Source organism: Macaca thibetana, chromosome 20 (assembly GCF_024542745.1).
Source record: "Macaca thibetana thibetana isolate TM-01 chromosome 20, ASM2454274v1, whole genome shotgun sequence".
NCBI classification, from domain to species: Eukaryota; Metazoa; Chordata; class Mammalia; order Primates; family Cercopithecidae; genus Macaca; species Macaca thibetana.
Window position 1 is genome coordinate 45,494,628 of NC_065597.1, and position 16,040 is coordinate 45,510,667.

A 16,040-nucleotide genomic window follows, 5' to 3' on the forward strand; every position below is an offset into this window, starting at 1 on the left:
GCAATGGACATTCTGAACTTTCTTGCCCTTTCAGAATTGCGTTTTGAACTTGAGTGTGGTCGTGGGTGACTCCCCGGCCTCCTGCCCTGGGGCGTGGTGCCTTTGTTCTGCGTCACCAAAAGTTTCGTCATCCTGATCCCAGCTTCTTCCAGATCATCCTCCCGAGGCTCAGCAGCGTCTCCGCCAGTGCCTGTGGGGCTCTCGCCCTCATTTCCCTTGTCCCTGGAGGTGGGGGCGTGCCCGAGGCCGTTTGCCTCCCTCCCTAGACAGAAGCTCCCCGCCACAATAGCGGCAGGAAAGGGCCAAGTTTCCTTCTGTAATCAGGCCTCCAGCACAGGCTGGGGCGGCTCTGAGCGCAGAAGGGACCCAGCACTGCCGATTCCCCCCGGCTCGCTAGGGCTCGGCCCTCCCCACTGTTTATATTTAAGATGATGAGAAAATAAATCCGTCAAGTAGATTAACCACCTCCTACCACATGGATTCTGCCTTTATTTTCTTTGTATTGCAATATAATTTATACATCTTAAAATTCAATCTTTAAAGTGTACAGTTCAGTGGTTTTTAATATATTCTCAAAGTCGTACCACTATCAGCATGATCTAACCCGACATGTCCCTCACTCCCAAAAGAAATCTGTATCCCTTGCAGTTACTCTGTCTCCATCCCTTCTTCTTCCAGCTCTGGCAATGACTAATCTACTTTCTGTGTCTATGGAGTTGCCTCTTCTGGACATGTCATAGAAATGGAATCATACAATACATGGTCTTTAACTTCTTGTTTGATCTCTTAGCATAATATTTTCAAGGCTCATTCATGTTGCAGCATGCATCAGTGCTTCATAGCTTTTTATATTTGAATATTGCGTTGTATGCACGGACCACTTTGTTTATCCGTTCATCTGTTGATGGACATTTGGATTATTTTCCCTTTTTGGCTATTGTGAATACAGCTGTTATGGTAATCATCATATGGTAATTCCATTTAGCTTTTTGAGGAACTAGGCCTCCCAATCCCAAAATTACATGCAATGATTTAGTCTGATTTGGTTTTTTTGTTTATATATGACCACAACTTAGAAAAATGTTCACCAATTAAAAGAGGTGTAGACAACAGTTTTCTAATATATATTTCCCAGGTTCTATAATAGCTCAAGTCTCAGTCTGAGTGATGGTCCATTGACACGTCTCTGATTTCCTTCAGAAAAGCGATAAAGGCTTACTTCTAAAGCTAGCTAAAAACTAACCTCCCGAATTAAATCTGCCTTTCCGTGAAGGTTGGTTAGGTAACAAAGGCAACGGCACTGCAGAAATTACTGAAGTTTGGATAGATAGCACAGGAAATCTGAGTGGAACACCACTGTAGAATCCCATACACATAATAAGTCAGTAGGCCTTTATAGAAATCCAAGAATTTTTAAAGGTTTTTAGCAAAAATGTAACTACACTTATTACCTATTAACTATCATCCCTTCCATGTGCATTTCACATACTGACTGCCATTTTGTGGTGGTGTGGTGGGTTTTTCCAGAGTTTTCTAAAATCTGTTTTAGGGACATTTCCTGCCCCACTCTGTAGGTCTTCCAGGATGTAAAGCCAGCTCACTTACTCTTCTGAAAGTGAGGTGCCAGGCCACCAAGCATGGGGTCTTTCAGCAGCACTCAGGGCATGGGGTCTGGCTTCTTCAAGTGTCAGGGACAGCTGGCCTTGGGCCAACAGTATCTGTGGCTGGTTTGCATGATTTTCTTCCTGAGTTTGATCGCTCCGTTGTTTCCATTTTCATCCTCTCCAAGGATGAGATCTGGTGGCTGATACCTTGATATTAATAGCAATTTTTGCCCTTGTCTCAACCATGATGGCACCCATGGATTCAGCATCCTTCAGGAGAAACTCCCTAATATCTGAGAGATGGCACTTGTTTCAGTAATAGCCATTACAATTTTTTCTGGCCCATGTTCTTTCAGCTCTTTATCCCACTTCTTCAAGATATGAAATGAATCCTGTTTGGGTAACATCATGCACTGTATCAGCTGCAGCCGATCCTCCATAGCATATGAGCCAACGAATGAAACCGTTCCTGGCCAGCAGTGTCCCAGAGGAGGAACTTGTGAAGGTCATTTCCACAAGGCACAGTTTTGGTCACAAAAGATACCTCAATGGTAGGGCTGATGTTGTGGTCAAAGTGATCCTGGGCAAATCAACACACAATGCTTGATTTCCCAACACCGGTGTCCCCGAGAAGGCACACTTTGAACTCCTCTATTGCCATCATGTGTTGGCTGTCAGGCCAGCAGGGGCTCAGCAGCGTCCTCCCGGCTCCATCAGCATCTCCCACCTGGGCACCTCGCTGGTGCCACCCAACTTTTCATCTTCAAAGCCCTTTTTCTACTGCAGTTGCTTTTCCCAGAAGCCGCATATTTATCCCAGGGAAGGACGCTGATTGGTCGTGGCTGAAGCATATGTCTACTCCTGGGCCAATCCCCCTGCCCCGGGTAATGAGATGCTATGATTGGTTATGTCTGCATCAGGTGCACCAAAAGGAGAGGTGCTGGGCAGTCCCAAACAACAGCTGTTATAATCCACTACAGCCCAGATTGCAAGATCACGGAAACTTTCCTCTTTCATAGTTCCACAGGGTTGGACTCAGGAGACTTGGTTGGTCTCAGGAGACTAAAAGGGGAGTAGGGTTTTCTGTGTTTCTTCTTGTTAACTTAGGACTGGGATTTCTTTGGGGGTTGAGGGTCAGCTTCAGTTCTAGATAGAGATGGCTGATTCAATGTATGCATCACCTGGCATGTTAGTGAAGCTTTGAGAGTAAACAAAAAGTAAGAAGATTAAAAGAATATGTGAACTCAAAACAAAAAAAAAAAAAAAAAGAGAAAGGAAATAAAATATGTAAAACTTGGAAGTTGAAAAGCACATGGACAAGTGGAAACTGACTTGGTTCTCCCTACCGCTGGCTTAGGAGTCAGTTTCTTCTGTCTGTTGGGAAGGGCCAGGCGCAGGAATTGGCACTTTCAGGTACTTCTGGAAGTAGAGGTAAAGGTGAGATTTGAAAAAGCAGAAAATCGGATGGGCACGGTGGCTCAGGCCTGTAATCCCCACTTTGGGAGGCCGAAGGGGTGGATCACCTGAGGTCAGGAGTTTGAGACCAGCCTGGCCAACATGATGAAACCCTGTCTCTACTAAAAATACAAAAAATTAGCCGGGCGTGGTGGCAGACGCCTGTGATCCCAGCTAATCAGGAGGCTGAGGCAGGAGAATCGCTTGAACCTGGGTGGCAGAGGTTGCAGTGAGCTGAGATCGAGCCACTGCACTCTAGCCTGGGCAACAAGAGTGCAACTCTGTCTCAAAAAAAAAAAAAAAAAGAAAAAAAAAGAGAAAGTCTCTGGCCTGGCAAACACTAGGTATAGTAGGCCACAGGAGTGCTGTACTGAAAACAGGGTTATGTGAATGGCTCCTAGTTTTCTCTCTCATTTTTCTTTCTTTTTTTTTTTCTCTTTTTTGTTAGACAGGGTCTCATCCTGTCACCCAGGCTAGAGTGCAGTGGTGCCATCTTCGCTCACTGCAACCTCCGCCTCCCGGGTTCAAACGATTCTCCTGTCTCAGCCTCCTGAGAAGCTGGGACTACAGGTGCCTGCCACCACACCCGGCTAATTTTTGTAGAGACTGGGTTCCTCCATGTTGCCCAGTCTGGTCTCGAACTCCTGAGCTCAAGTGATCCGCCTGCCTTGGCCTCCCACAGTGCAGGGATTACAGGTGTGAGCCATCGCGCCTGATCCCTAGTTTTCTTCTCATGCTCAGCTTCCAGGATGCCAACCACCAGGTCTATATTCTACGGGCAGAGGTTTGTAGAAATGTGTTTTAGGTCTCCCTTCATGGTCGTTTCCCCAGAGATACTGTACAAATACTGGATGTTTCTAAAGTGAATGCCCAATGATTGACCTCTGGTAAAGCTCACAGTTGCTAAGCATCAGGGGATTGAGCCTCCAATCAGTGTGTTAGTGTCCTGACCTTTTAAATAGAGCAGACCGCTCAGGATCCCCAGACAGCTGAGGAATGCCTCTAATATGACAGAGATGAGTGCAACCCAGCATCTCCTCTGTCTGTCTTTCCTTCAGCAGTGCGGACCCCGGGGTCAGTCTCAACCGAGGCGGCCAGGCCGGACTGCCACGACAGTGGCTGCCTAGGGGCGGAACCAGCCGCTGGGCCCCATTCTGGTGGCTCTGGGCACAAGCCAGGGGAGCGGGCACAGGCGAGTGCCAGAAGCTGCGCCGGGAGGGTCTGCTGGCTGGGCAGGGGGTGGTGCTCTGCCAACTCTGAGGTCCCCGGGTCTGAGCTCAGCAGCCTTCGCTGGCGCCCAAGCTGCAGCCGTGATTTGCATGGAGCTCTGCCCGCCAGAGAGTGTCCTCATGGGGGTTTCCCCAGGCGAGGCCTTCAGCATCTCAAGGTTCTCTAACTGCTGTAGCCTCAGTCATGTGTTCCCACGTGGGAACGCTGTCTTCACACGTGACTAGGGCTAGGGTAGCTGGAACTTCAGGATGCCTTCCCCTCCCAGGGAATGTCCTGAAAACTCTGCCAACTCCCACTGACGTGGGGCAGGAACGCAGGGCTGGTAACAAGCTGTCATCGATGTTTCTGACACGTGAGCCATGCACATGCGCGCTGAGAACGGTTGGCCAGCGGTCGGTTGTGCGCACGCGCAGTGACGAGCTGTCAGAGGTGCGCATGCGCAGTCGGGCTTACGGGCTTTCGCTTCGAGCGGCCTGGCTGCTTGGCTTCGCTTGTTACTGGCTCTGACTTTGGAAGCCGCGGAGTTTCCTGGTTGGAGGTGGTGGCTGACCACAGTGGCTTGATCTTATTGGGCCCCTGAGGCTGTGATAGGCGGACTGGTGCTGAGGTGTCTCTGATAGCCTCCGCCATGAAGGGGCCCTGCGGCTCCACCTGCTGGCGGAGGTGCAGGGGGGACGATGTCGAGGACGATGACAGCCCCTTCACCCAGCGCGGGTACAACATCCGAGAGAAACACCTGGGCAAGCTCCACAGAGCTGCCAGCCGGGGTGAAGTCTCCAAGGTGGAGCGCATCCTTTCGCGCGGGAACGCTGACTTGGATGAGAGAGACAAGAAAAAGAGGTGACAGGAGCTGGGGCTGGGGGCGGGGGCTGGGAGGAGGCGGGGGTGCGGGAGAAGCGCCCCCTTTTTGACGGGGGGATGCGGGGTAGGGGGTGAGCCCTCCTGACCCCGGGGTCCTGGCTTTCCTGCCTCCGCAGGCTCCACAGCACCTGGCGTGGGGAAACCTTGGAGGGGTTAATTAAGTCTATACAGCACTTTATCTTTAATGGACACATTTCAAAACATTTTTTTTTGTTTTTATGAGACGGAGTTTCGCTCTTTTTGCCCAGGCTGGAGTGCAGTGGCGCGATCTTGGCTCACTGCCACCTCTGCCTCCCGGGTTCAAGCAATTCTCCTGTCTGAACATCCTGAGCAGCTGGGATTGTAGGTGCACGCTACCACGACCGGCTAATTTTTCTATTTTTAGTAGAGACGGGGTTTCACCATGTTGGCCAGGCTTGTCTCCAACTCCTGACCTCAGATGATCCGCCCGCATCGGCCTCCCAGAGTGCTGGGATTACAGGCGTGAGCCACTGCTCCCGGCCAACATGATGTTATATACTCTATAGACAGGTGCATAAGGAGAGCAATAATTCCCATGACATTTCAATTTCTGGACTAAAAATTCTTCAGATTATATCTAATATTTATTTTTATATAAATGTACACCTATGTAAATACGTTCTTTACTGAAGAACCTTAGAAGGAAACTTTGAAGTGGGAAGTCGTTCCTGTTCTTGAATAGGAAGATTCATTTTTCTCAAGATGTGAGCTCTTTGTGTATCAACTTCACATAAACCAAATAAAAATATCGAAGTTTTAATATTTTAAAGTTAAACTTGTCTGTGTTTTACTGTTGTGATGACATGAAAATGTTTTTTGTAATGAGGTGAGAAAGACTGGCCTTTCTATATATCAAAATGTGCTATTAATTTCCACAAATTGTTTATTAACAGCTGAAAAGACAGGTAAATGAATGAAACAGAATAGAAGATCTAGAATTGCCCAAATATATGTAAGAATTTAGAGCTCGATAATGTTGACATTTTAGATTAGTAGGAAGGGTGAATTATTCATAAATGAAATGCCTGCTGTTTGGAGAAAACTAACTAGATTTTTATGTCGCAAAAATAAGTTCCCGATGAAATATAGATCAAACATTTTAAGTATACAAAATAAGGAAAGTACCAGAAGAAGACACACATGCCTATTTATACAGATACATTTTTATGTTGATAAAGACCTTCTTAAGAACTTTACAAGCAAGCATTCTGAAGGTTGATTTAGCAAAATAAAACTTAAAACACTTTGTAAATAAGAAAAAAAGACAACCTACTTGCAAAATATTTACAACACGTACATATAATACACACATATGTAATACATACACATCAGGTGAACAATGTATCTTCATATCTTCAACAATAAAATAATTCTAAATTTGGGCAAAGTACTTTTTTTGTACATCCATAAGTGACATAGGAAAAAACATTTAGTGTTCCTTGCAAGAGAAGTAATTCATGTTAAAAAAGAAATAAAATACTGTTTCCTATCCACAAAGTTTGTGAAAATGAAGACAGTGGTACTTACATGGCTGCTTAAAGTTTAAGTTGCTGATGACTTTTCAGATAGAGAATTTGGTGATAAGCACCACATTTAAAAAACATATATGCCCTTCACTCATCAATTCCATTATACTGAAATATTTGTAAAAAATAGAGATACATCCAATTTGTTTTTCTCAGTACTGCTTAAAACCTCAATGTATTAAGAAGAACCCATATGGTGGATTTTAGAACTAAATTTCAGTGCATCCATAGGATGGAATAGTAGCTGTTGAAGGTGTGACTAGATACAGACTTATTTTGACATGTGAAGATGTACTTTGCTATAGCAATTGAGAAAAAATTATTTTGAGTGTATATACACATAGACTATGCTCTTGTTTTAGCTGAAAATGTGTACCAAATATGAATACATTTATTTCTGGGCATTTGTACTATAAGTAACTTTTTTTTCTTGTCTGTGATTTCTGCAATGAGCATGTATAAAAGTTACAGTAAAGGCTTATTATTAATGAAATAATCCTTGGGAAAAGAAGAATACACGAAATTTGCCTAGATAAAAATAATTTCTCACTTTCTATTATTTTATTTTTGTGGTTTGGTCTCTTCCAACCACAAAAACCATTTTTGTGGTTTTAGCCTCTTAAAAAAGGCTAACTTTTAGCCTCTTTTGGAGAAGGGGGAATCCTTTTATCTGTGCTTAAAGGTTTTATTATGAATACATTTTTATTACATACATATATTTTTATTATATATAGATTTACTACATATATGCAAAAAATAGATTAAAAATTTTAGTTTAGTTGTGTCCTTATGAAAATAAAAAATAGCAAACATAAGTGAGTATTACTATTACAAAAGTATTGCTTTATTTTATGGGAGTTTTCTGTAAACACGTTGAACTCCCCAACTGTAATTTTCCATTGCTTTTTTAAATAAAAATATTTTTTTTTGAGACAGGCTCTCACCCAGGCTGGAATGCAGTGGCACGATTATGGTTCACTGCAGCCTCGACCTCCTGTGCTCAAGTGATCCTCTCCTCAGCCTCTGAGTAGCTGGGACTGCTGGTGTGTGCAACATGCCTGGCTAATTTTTGTACTTTTTGTAGAGACAGGGTGTCGCCATGTTGTCCAGGCTGGTTGTGAACTCCTGGGCCCAAATAATCCTCCCACCTTGGCCTCCCAAAGAGCTGCAATTACAGACATGAGGCACCATGCACAGCCTTCATTCTTTCAATCAATTTATCCATCAAACAGAAGCTGGACACCTGTTATGTAGTACACATATTCTACTATCTTTCAGGACCCTTTCATCCTTAAAAACTTCATATTTACCTGCCTAGCTTGAACAAGCTGAGAGATTTAAAATTGGAGTATTAGAACTTAATCTCAATTGAAGCTTTTCCTTCCTCCTTTAAGCATTTCTGAAGGTGGAAAATAGCAAAATAGAATTTTGTTGTTGTTGTTGTTGTTTTGTTTTGTTTTGTTTTGTTTAGACCGAGTCTTCGTTGCCCAGGCTGGAGTGCAGTGGCACAATCTTGGCTGATCTTGGCTCACTGCAACCTCCGCCATCTGGGTTCAAGTGATTCTCTTGCCTCAGCCTCCTGAGTAGCTGGGATTACAGGCATACGCCACCACACCTGGCTAATTTTTGTATTTTTGGAAAAGACAGGACTTCACCATGTTGTCCAGGTTGGTTTTGAACTGCTGACCTCAGGTGATCTGCCTGCCTCGGCTTCCCAAAGTGCTGGGATTACAGATGTGAGCCATTGTGTCCGGCCGCAAAATATAACTTTTAACTACTCTTTTGAAAGTTTATAGCAGTCTTAAATGTGAATATTAATCATTGAAAGTGCCTGATTTACATCCATTCTATAAATCTAAATAGAAAATAAAATAAGTCATATGCTTTCATTTGAATTCCGAATTTCTTTTGGCTTAAAGTGTTTTTTTTTTTGAAAATCAAAGTAAGAATGAGTTTGTTTTAAACATTTGTTGTCATCTTTATTTTCAGTCCTCTTGTTCCATGGTACTTTTAAGAACTAAAATTTATTTAAATGACATTTATATGACTAGAACGGCCCTACATGTGTTGTATATACCATTTCCACTTATTGCAAGGCACCATGGATTCTGTGATGCCCCATCATTTTATGTCTCAATAAGAGAATTATTTAAATGTTGCCAATTTTAGTTGTAATAAATCAAAAATTGTAAATGGGATTCCAAAGTCAGAGATGTTAAAATATGAGCAAGTGAGCAATTTAGAATGATCGAAATACAATGTTACCTCTAATCGTTAAACATACCTCAAAGAAGATATAATTGTATCATTTTACTTAACTAAAATCTTGTCTTTGTTAAGCAGTAGTATTAGTAATAATTGTAATATCTAACAAATACGAAACTGTTATTTGTGCTAAGAACTGTCTAAATACTTTGTACAGAGTCTCATGCAAGCATCACAATAGTGTCCTGTGAAACAGCCAGTATTTTTAACCCCATTTTATTAATGAGGAAATTGAGGCAAAAAAGGCTAAGCAGTAAGTGGGAAGTGACAGAGTTTGAAGTAGGATTCCAGTCCAAGTTGAACTGAATCCAAAGGCCAAGGTCTTTCTATTGAAATAGGCTGCTCTTTCATTAATGTAGTGAGTAATAAGAGAGAGTAAAAAGTGTGATTTCTTCACAAAAAATTAAATGTTTGTTTGGAAGGCAGAGAAATCACATGCTGCTCAATGTTTATAATTACACAGATGATTTTATGTTTTCAGATGATTTTATGATTTTATGTTTTCTGATAGTTTCCTAAAAATGTCGTCTCCCTCTCATAGGACTGCTCTGCATTTGGCCTGTGCCAACGGCCATCCAGAAGTGGTAGCTCTTCTGGTGGACAGAGGATGTCAACTTAATGTCTTTGACAACAAAAACAGGACAGCTCTGCTAAAGGTACAGAGTAGTCAACAATTTCAGCATGAGATAGATTTGATACAAATACATAGAATAAAATAAAATAAAATTCATCTCGTTTAAACAGAACTCATTGGTGAAACTTGTGGAATGCTTATTTTGAACTCCTAGAATTTACAATCTATTGCTTGGTCTAATACTGACAGGCAGTACAATGCCAGGAAGAGGAATGTGCGACTATTTTGCTAGAAGTCGGTGCCGACCCAGACCTTCCAGATGTCTATGGCAATACTACCTTACACTATGCCGTCTACAATGAGGATATACCAATGACAAAAAAACTGCTTTTACACCATGCTGATATTGAATCAGCAAACAAGGTATAGATCAACCAACTTTGATTTCAAAATATTTGAAATGCATTTGTTTTAACATTGACTTACGTACAGGTCAGTTTTCCATATTTGGAAGCTCAAGCAAAACCTGCATAAAAATATTTGGAAATAACTTAATTATAAAATGTTACTTTAAATATTGATACTTTTAAAGAGGCATTAGAGGGTATATCTTTTTAAATGTATTTATGGTAAAATTTTTGAAAACACTGAATTTGTAAAAGGTAATACTTTTAAATTTTTTCTTTCAAGTTTTTTTTTTTTTTCTAATTACCCTGGAAAGTAAAATTTGCTCTTGAAATAGGCTTTATCTTAAAATGCCAAGAAAACTAACACATTTTAAATAAAAGAAATCTTGATGCTGTTGATAAATTCCTACATAGAGTAATATATATGAAAATGATTTAACTCTCGGTGGCAGGGCTTAAAAGGGAAAAATGGAAAGGGAAAGGAAAATGGAAAGGAGAGCAACCAGAAATATGCAGGCCAATTTGGAAATTAGGTACTTGAGGGAAAATACCAAGAAGAATTTTTTTGTTGTTGTTTGCTTTTTGTTTGTTTGTTTGTTTCCAGTTTATGTCTAGACAATATTCTTTTCAGTTTTGGGGATAATAGTTTTCAGTTTGGGAGAGAGTTAATGAGTTGCACACTCGTTTAGAGATCAATTTTAGGAGGACCGTGAGGAAACCGGATTGGCTCTGAATAGGTGGTGATGAAGTGGGAAACCCTCAAGTAATTAACTGACTTATCCTATGCTGGCAGAAACAGCCACTTAGATAAATGTCTAAACTCTGCTCTCAAATCTAGACTGTCTTGAGGGGAAGGTGGAAGATAAGGAGCTTACAAAGTCAAGTTGGATTTTGAGTTTACTAGTCCCTATTCTATTCCTACCCAAACAAATTATGTGCAGTTTTCAGTAAATGTAAAAGAGAGAGTAAAAACTCTCAGTAAATGTAAAACAGAGAGTAAAACTTCTCTTTTACTCTTTCCTCTTTTTGGCCAAATCCTCAAAGATGAAGGTAATTGGTCATGTGGTGAGAGATGATGGAAGTAATTGTCAATTGCACTAGTTCTCAGCTAGAACTGTGCATCACCGTAACCTAGGGAAATATAAAAAATTCTACACAGCTAACCTCTCCTCTGATGATTTTGATATAGTAAATCTAATAAAGCCTAGACATATATGTTTAAAAATATTTCCTTGGAGCCAGGCATGGTGAAACATGGCTACAGTCCCAGCTACTCAGGAGGCTGAGGTGGGGCTATTGCTTGAGCCCAGGAGTTTGAGTCTAGCCTGGGCAACATAGTAAGACCCCGTCTCTGACTAAATAACAGCAAATTCCTCAAAATTCTGATACATGGCTGGTTAAGAATCACTGAATAGATAAATATAATATGTAAATTGCCATCTCCAAAAACTCTTCTAGAGTTAAGAAATCTCTAGAAGAGTTGGAGTTTGATAGGTACTACTTCCTTTAAATCTCTCCCTTTCAATAATATTAGCCCATTTTTCTTTACCATTGTGGTTGGGAAGCTAAAAGAAATATTATTGGCAATATCTATCAGCTTACAGAATAACACCTTTGCCTTCCCACTATTATTTACTGCCATTCAGAGGGTCTTTATACATTTGCTATGGGTAATCTTTATTTTTTAAAATGGTTTTGAGACAGGATCTTGCTCTGTCACCTAGGCTAGAGTGCAGTGGCACAATCACAGCTCACTGCAGCCTCAACCTCCTGGAACTCAAGTGATCCTCCTACCTCAGCCTCCTGAGAAGCTGAGACTACAGACATGCACCATCATGCCCAGCCAATTTTTAAACTTTTTGTACATACAGCGTTTCACTATATTGCCCAGGCTGGTCTCAACCTCTGGGCTGCTTCAAGCAGTCCTTCTGCCTCAGCTTCCAAAAGTACTGGGATTACAGGCATGAGCTAGTGCACTCAGCCTGGGCAGTATTTCACTAAATGGAGGGTAATCCCTTCAGGACTTCACATCTCTTTGTTACCATTCAGGTGATTAGTCCAATAAATCTTTATTACAAGTGGAGTTTCCTCAATTAGAATTGTAGCAAGTTCTAAACCTTTTGTTGTTGTTGAAGCTGCATTACGGGCTACATCAGTATGTCTGTTCATAGATTTTGGCATAATCAGGATGACAGTTTTAAACTCTGAAAACCATGAAATTACTAAGAATACAGATATAAATTCTTTTTTCTTTTTTGAGATGGAGTTTCGCTCTTGTCACCCAGGCTGGAGTGCAGTGGCACGATCTTGGCTCACTGCAACCCCTGCCTCCCGGGTTCAAGAGATTCTCCTGCCTCAGCCTCCTGAATAGCTGGGATTGCAGGCGCCTGCCACCATGCCTGGCTAATTTTTTGTATTTTCAGTAGAGACAGGGTTTCACCATGTTGGACAGGCTGGTCTTGAATTCCTGCCCTCAGGTGATCTGCCCGCCTCGGCCTCCCAAAGTGATGGGATTATAGGCGTGGGCCACGACGCTCGGCCATAAATTCTTTTAATCATTTAGTTTCAACATTCCTATGAACTAAATATCTATTTGGCTAACAATCTCACAAAACTACTTACTAATAGATTTTAAACAAATAAATGCTAGAAAAATTATTGAAGTGGGTGGTATGAGTCTTAGTAGCAAATTTTATTACATGTTGGGGACTGTTTTTTTGGTAAAACATCCAAAACTAAAGAAAGAAAATATTTTACATGCAAACACTTGCTTTCTGCACAACCATTTGGCAACACATCCATGGCAAGTTTAAAAATGCAGGCGCTACAGTCTAATTGTGGTCCATAGGTATGTTTCACTTGCCTTCGTAAATTATGTCAACATGTAAAATTGCGGAGACTCATATACAAATCTGGATTTTAGGTTTCTCTTAAGAATCAAATCTGGTGTCCCTTGAGCCCACATCACTGTTCGGTCTGATGTGCAGAGGTTACCCCTTTCTATGAGGCCTGTGTTCTCCAGTTTGCTGTGGTGTCCACCTAGGTCCCTCACTTAGGTCACCCCCTTTGCCCTTGTAAGCATTTGACAACTCTCGTCTTACAGTATATTTTGATAAAGATGTCAAGGCTTTCAAGACAGTTTCTATTTGTTTATAATATATAACCTATATTTTATATGAATCCCTTAGCACCAGAGTTGAATTTTAAAATTTAGAAGTTTTAAAAAAACCTGCTAAATTCTATATTCTTTTTATTTATGGTAAATATTCTTTGTATTTAACTCTTATTTTTTATATTTGCCATCACCACCTTTGCATTAGCATGCCTTTAAGCATTTCTAGGTTATTCCTGGCTGTAACTGGATGTGTTACCCATCTGGTAGAGTAAACATTCTTTGCAATGCAGCTTAAGAAACACTTGTCGGGCCGGGCGCGGTGGCTCAAGCCTGTAATCTCAGCACTTTGGGAGGCCGAGACGGGTGGATCACGAGGTCAGGAGATCGAGACCATCCTGGCTAACACGGTGAAACCCCATCTCTACTAAAAAATACAAAAAACTAGCCGGGCGAGGTGGCGGGCGCCTGTAGTCCCAGCTACTCAGGAGGCTGAGGCAGGAGAATGGCGTAAACCCGGGAGGTGGAGCTTGCAGTGAGCTGAGATCCGGCCACTGCACCCCAGCCTGGGCGACAAAGCAAGACTCCGTCTCAAAAAAAAAAAAAAAAAAAAAAAAAAAAAAAAAAAAAAAAAAAAAAAAAAAAGAAACACTTGTCTAGACGCAATAATTTAGATCATTAATAAAAACCCTTGAAGCTTTTACTAATATGTCTTAAGATTTGGGAATATAGAGATAAAAGATAAAGCCACTGCCCTCAAGAAGCTCTTGGTTTACATGGAAAACAATAAAATCATTACAATATACTATGCTAAGTGCTGTGACAGAAGCAAAGACTATTGGAACTGGTGTTGAAGTGAGTTTTGGAGATGACCAGAGTTCATGTGGTGAGGCGGAGGAGGAGGGGTTTTTCCAAGGGAAGGAACAGCACACAGGAAAGCAAAGAATAATAAAAAGGAAGGGACTTACTTACTTACATAAATATAATGTTTCCAGTTCAGTTGAGAAATATGTAAGGTTGTGAATTATCAGTTACTCTTGCTGTTTTACAGGATGAACTCACACCATTTTTGCTAGCTGTGCATGAACAAAAACAGCAAATGGTAGACTTTTTAAGAAAGCAAAAAGAAAATTTAAGTGCAGCTAAGTTTGAAAGGTACAGTAATTAGTTCTTTTTTTAAAACGTGACTGATATTCTACAATAACAGTCTCTCTAGTTAGAAATATTAGATTAAGAAGATTAACTTGTAATTATCGTGATATAGTAAAAGATATCAACACAAATCATCTGTTAAATAGAAAAACAATTATTTGGGCTGGGCAACAAAGAGAACAGTATGTAGTAGGATTCATCTTCTCTTATTATATTGACTGGGGTTTGTTATTTGTAATGTGATGTTTTTGGTCATGTGATCTGACCAAAGTGTTTTTATATTGGTTTTATTAGTTGTATGAAGTGTGGATTTTAACTTTAATATACTTTAAGATTTAATAAATATTGAACTTCTTAACTCTTTTATAGTAGTTTTTAACCTCTGCTTCTTATAAGCTCTTCCTTTAAACATGCTGTGTTAGACATAAATAGGAGTTGAAAATCATTTGTTCTTCTAGATGACTCTTTAAGTTGCTTTCTTTGAAAAATAGTAATGTTAAGCTACCCCTACGTGGCTGTTAATTGCTATTACCAGATACTGTGGGTTCATTAGCTTTTTCTATTTTATTTCTAGTGTATTTTGATGTTTTTATTTTATTTTATTTTTTTTTTAGGCAGAGTCTCACTCTGTCGCCCAGGCTGGAGTGCAGTGGTGCGATCTCAGCTCACTGTAACCTCCAACTCCAGGGTTCAAGGGATTCTCCTGCTTTAGCCTCCTGAGTAGCTGGGACTACAGGCGTGTGCCACCATGCCCAGCTAATTTTTTGTATTTTTAGTAGAGATGGGGTTTTACCATGTTAGCAAGGATGGTCTTGAACTCCTGACCTCAGGTGATCCACCCACCTCAGGCTCCCAAAGTGCTGGCATTACAGGCGTGAGCCACCGCACCTGACCCTGATGTTTTTATTTCTAATTGCTATGGGCAGAGGAAGAAAATACAGCTTTAAATGAGTAGCTTTTTTTTTTTTCTAATGAAGACAAGCCATAGGTGGGTGAAAAAGAGAAAAGAGCCAGGCTTTAGATTCACACAAGACTGGGTTTAAGTCCTAGCTTTCTCACTTGCTAGGTGTGTGACCTGGGAACATTACTTATCACCAAATATGTTTTTCTATATGAAAAGGAGGATAATAATATATCCTTCAAGGGTGGTTGTGTGGAAGAAAGATTTTATATGTATATGTATATATAGCATTTAATTCAGTGCCTAGCACATGTATATGGGCATCATTAACTGACACTACTATGATTATTATTATTACTACCATTAGTATTAGTATTGTTGTTTTCTGCCTGCAGGCGGCTCTTACTTATCTGACCCCTAGCTGATTTTGAATTACAATGTATCTGTCTTTAAATCTTTGCCTACATTAGATAAGTGATCTCAGCAAAGTTTCTTGCTCATCAAAGGACTTTAAGTTAGCAACTTCTATGATGTAATACTCTAATGGGACAAGAGGCTTTTTTTTTTTTTTTTTTTTTTTTTTTAAAAAAGCATTGGTGGTAATTTATGAAGATGAACACTTGAGCACCCAAGATGCTTATGTTTGTTAGTACATGTAAATGTTTAATTCTACATGGACAGGCAAAATATTAAATTGGTAAAGGATACCAAATTAGCTTTTTAAATAACTTTCTTAAAGTTCCTAAGAAAGAATTTATCTCTCTGGTGTTTTAAAACAGCCCTCGTTCTTGTTGTACATTGTGAATCAGCAAGTATAGTCAGTATTCTTCAGCAAAATGCTGATGTGTTTTCCCAAGATATGTCTAGATGGGCTGCAGAAGATTATGCCATTTTTAGTCCTTTTAGTAGGCAAGTTTTTACATTAGAAAGCT

General features: G+C 40.7%; 1 protein-coding gene across 9 annotated transcripts in view; it reads left to right on the forward strand.

Moving 5' to 3' along the window:
* Positions 1 to 4,743: 4,743 nt before the first annotated feature.
* LOC126944176 (putative ankyrin repeat domain-containing protein 26-like protein) overlaps positions 4,744 to 16,040 on the forward strand; it is an 85,735-nt gene continuing 74,438 nt past the window's right edge. For 7 of the 9 annotated variants that reach the window (XM_050773446.1, XM_050773447.1, XM_050773450.1 and 4 more), the window contains exons 1-4: positions 4,744 to 5,129; positions 9,504 to 9,618; positions 9,786 to 9,959; positions 14,107 to 14,210. In XM_050773446.1, the coding sequence (XP_050629403.1) occupies positions 4,918 to 5,129; positions 9,504 to 9,618; positions 9,786 to 9,959; positions 14,107 to 14,210 (605 nt within the window). In that variant the 5' untranslated portion in view covers positions 4,744 to 4,917. Of the gene's footprint in view, positions 5,130 to 9,503; positions 9,619 to 9,785; positions 9,960 to 14,106; positions 14,211 to 16,040 lie in introns of those variants that run through there. The other 2 variants (XM_050773453.1, XM_050773452.1) reach the window with 2 other exon arrangements.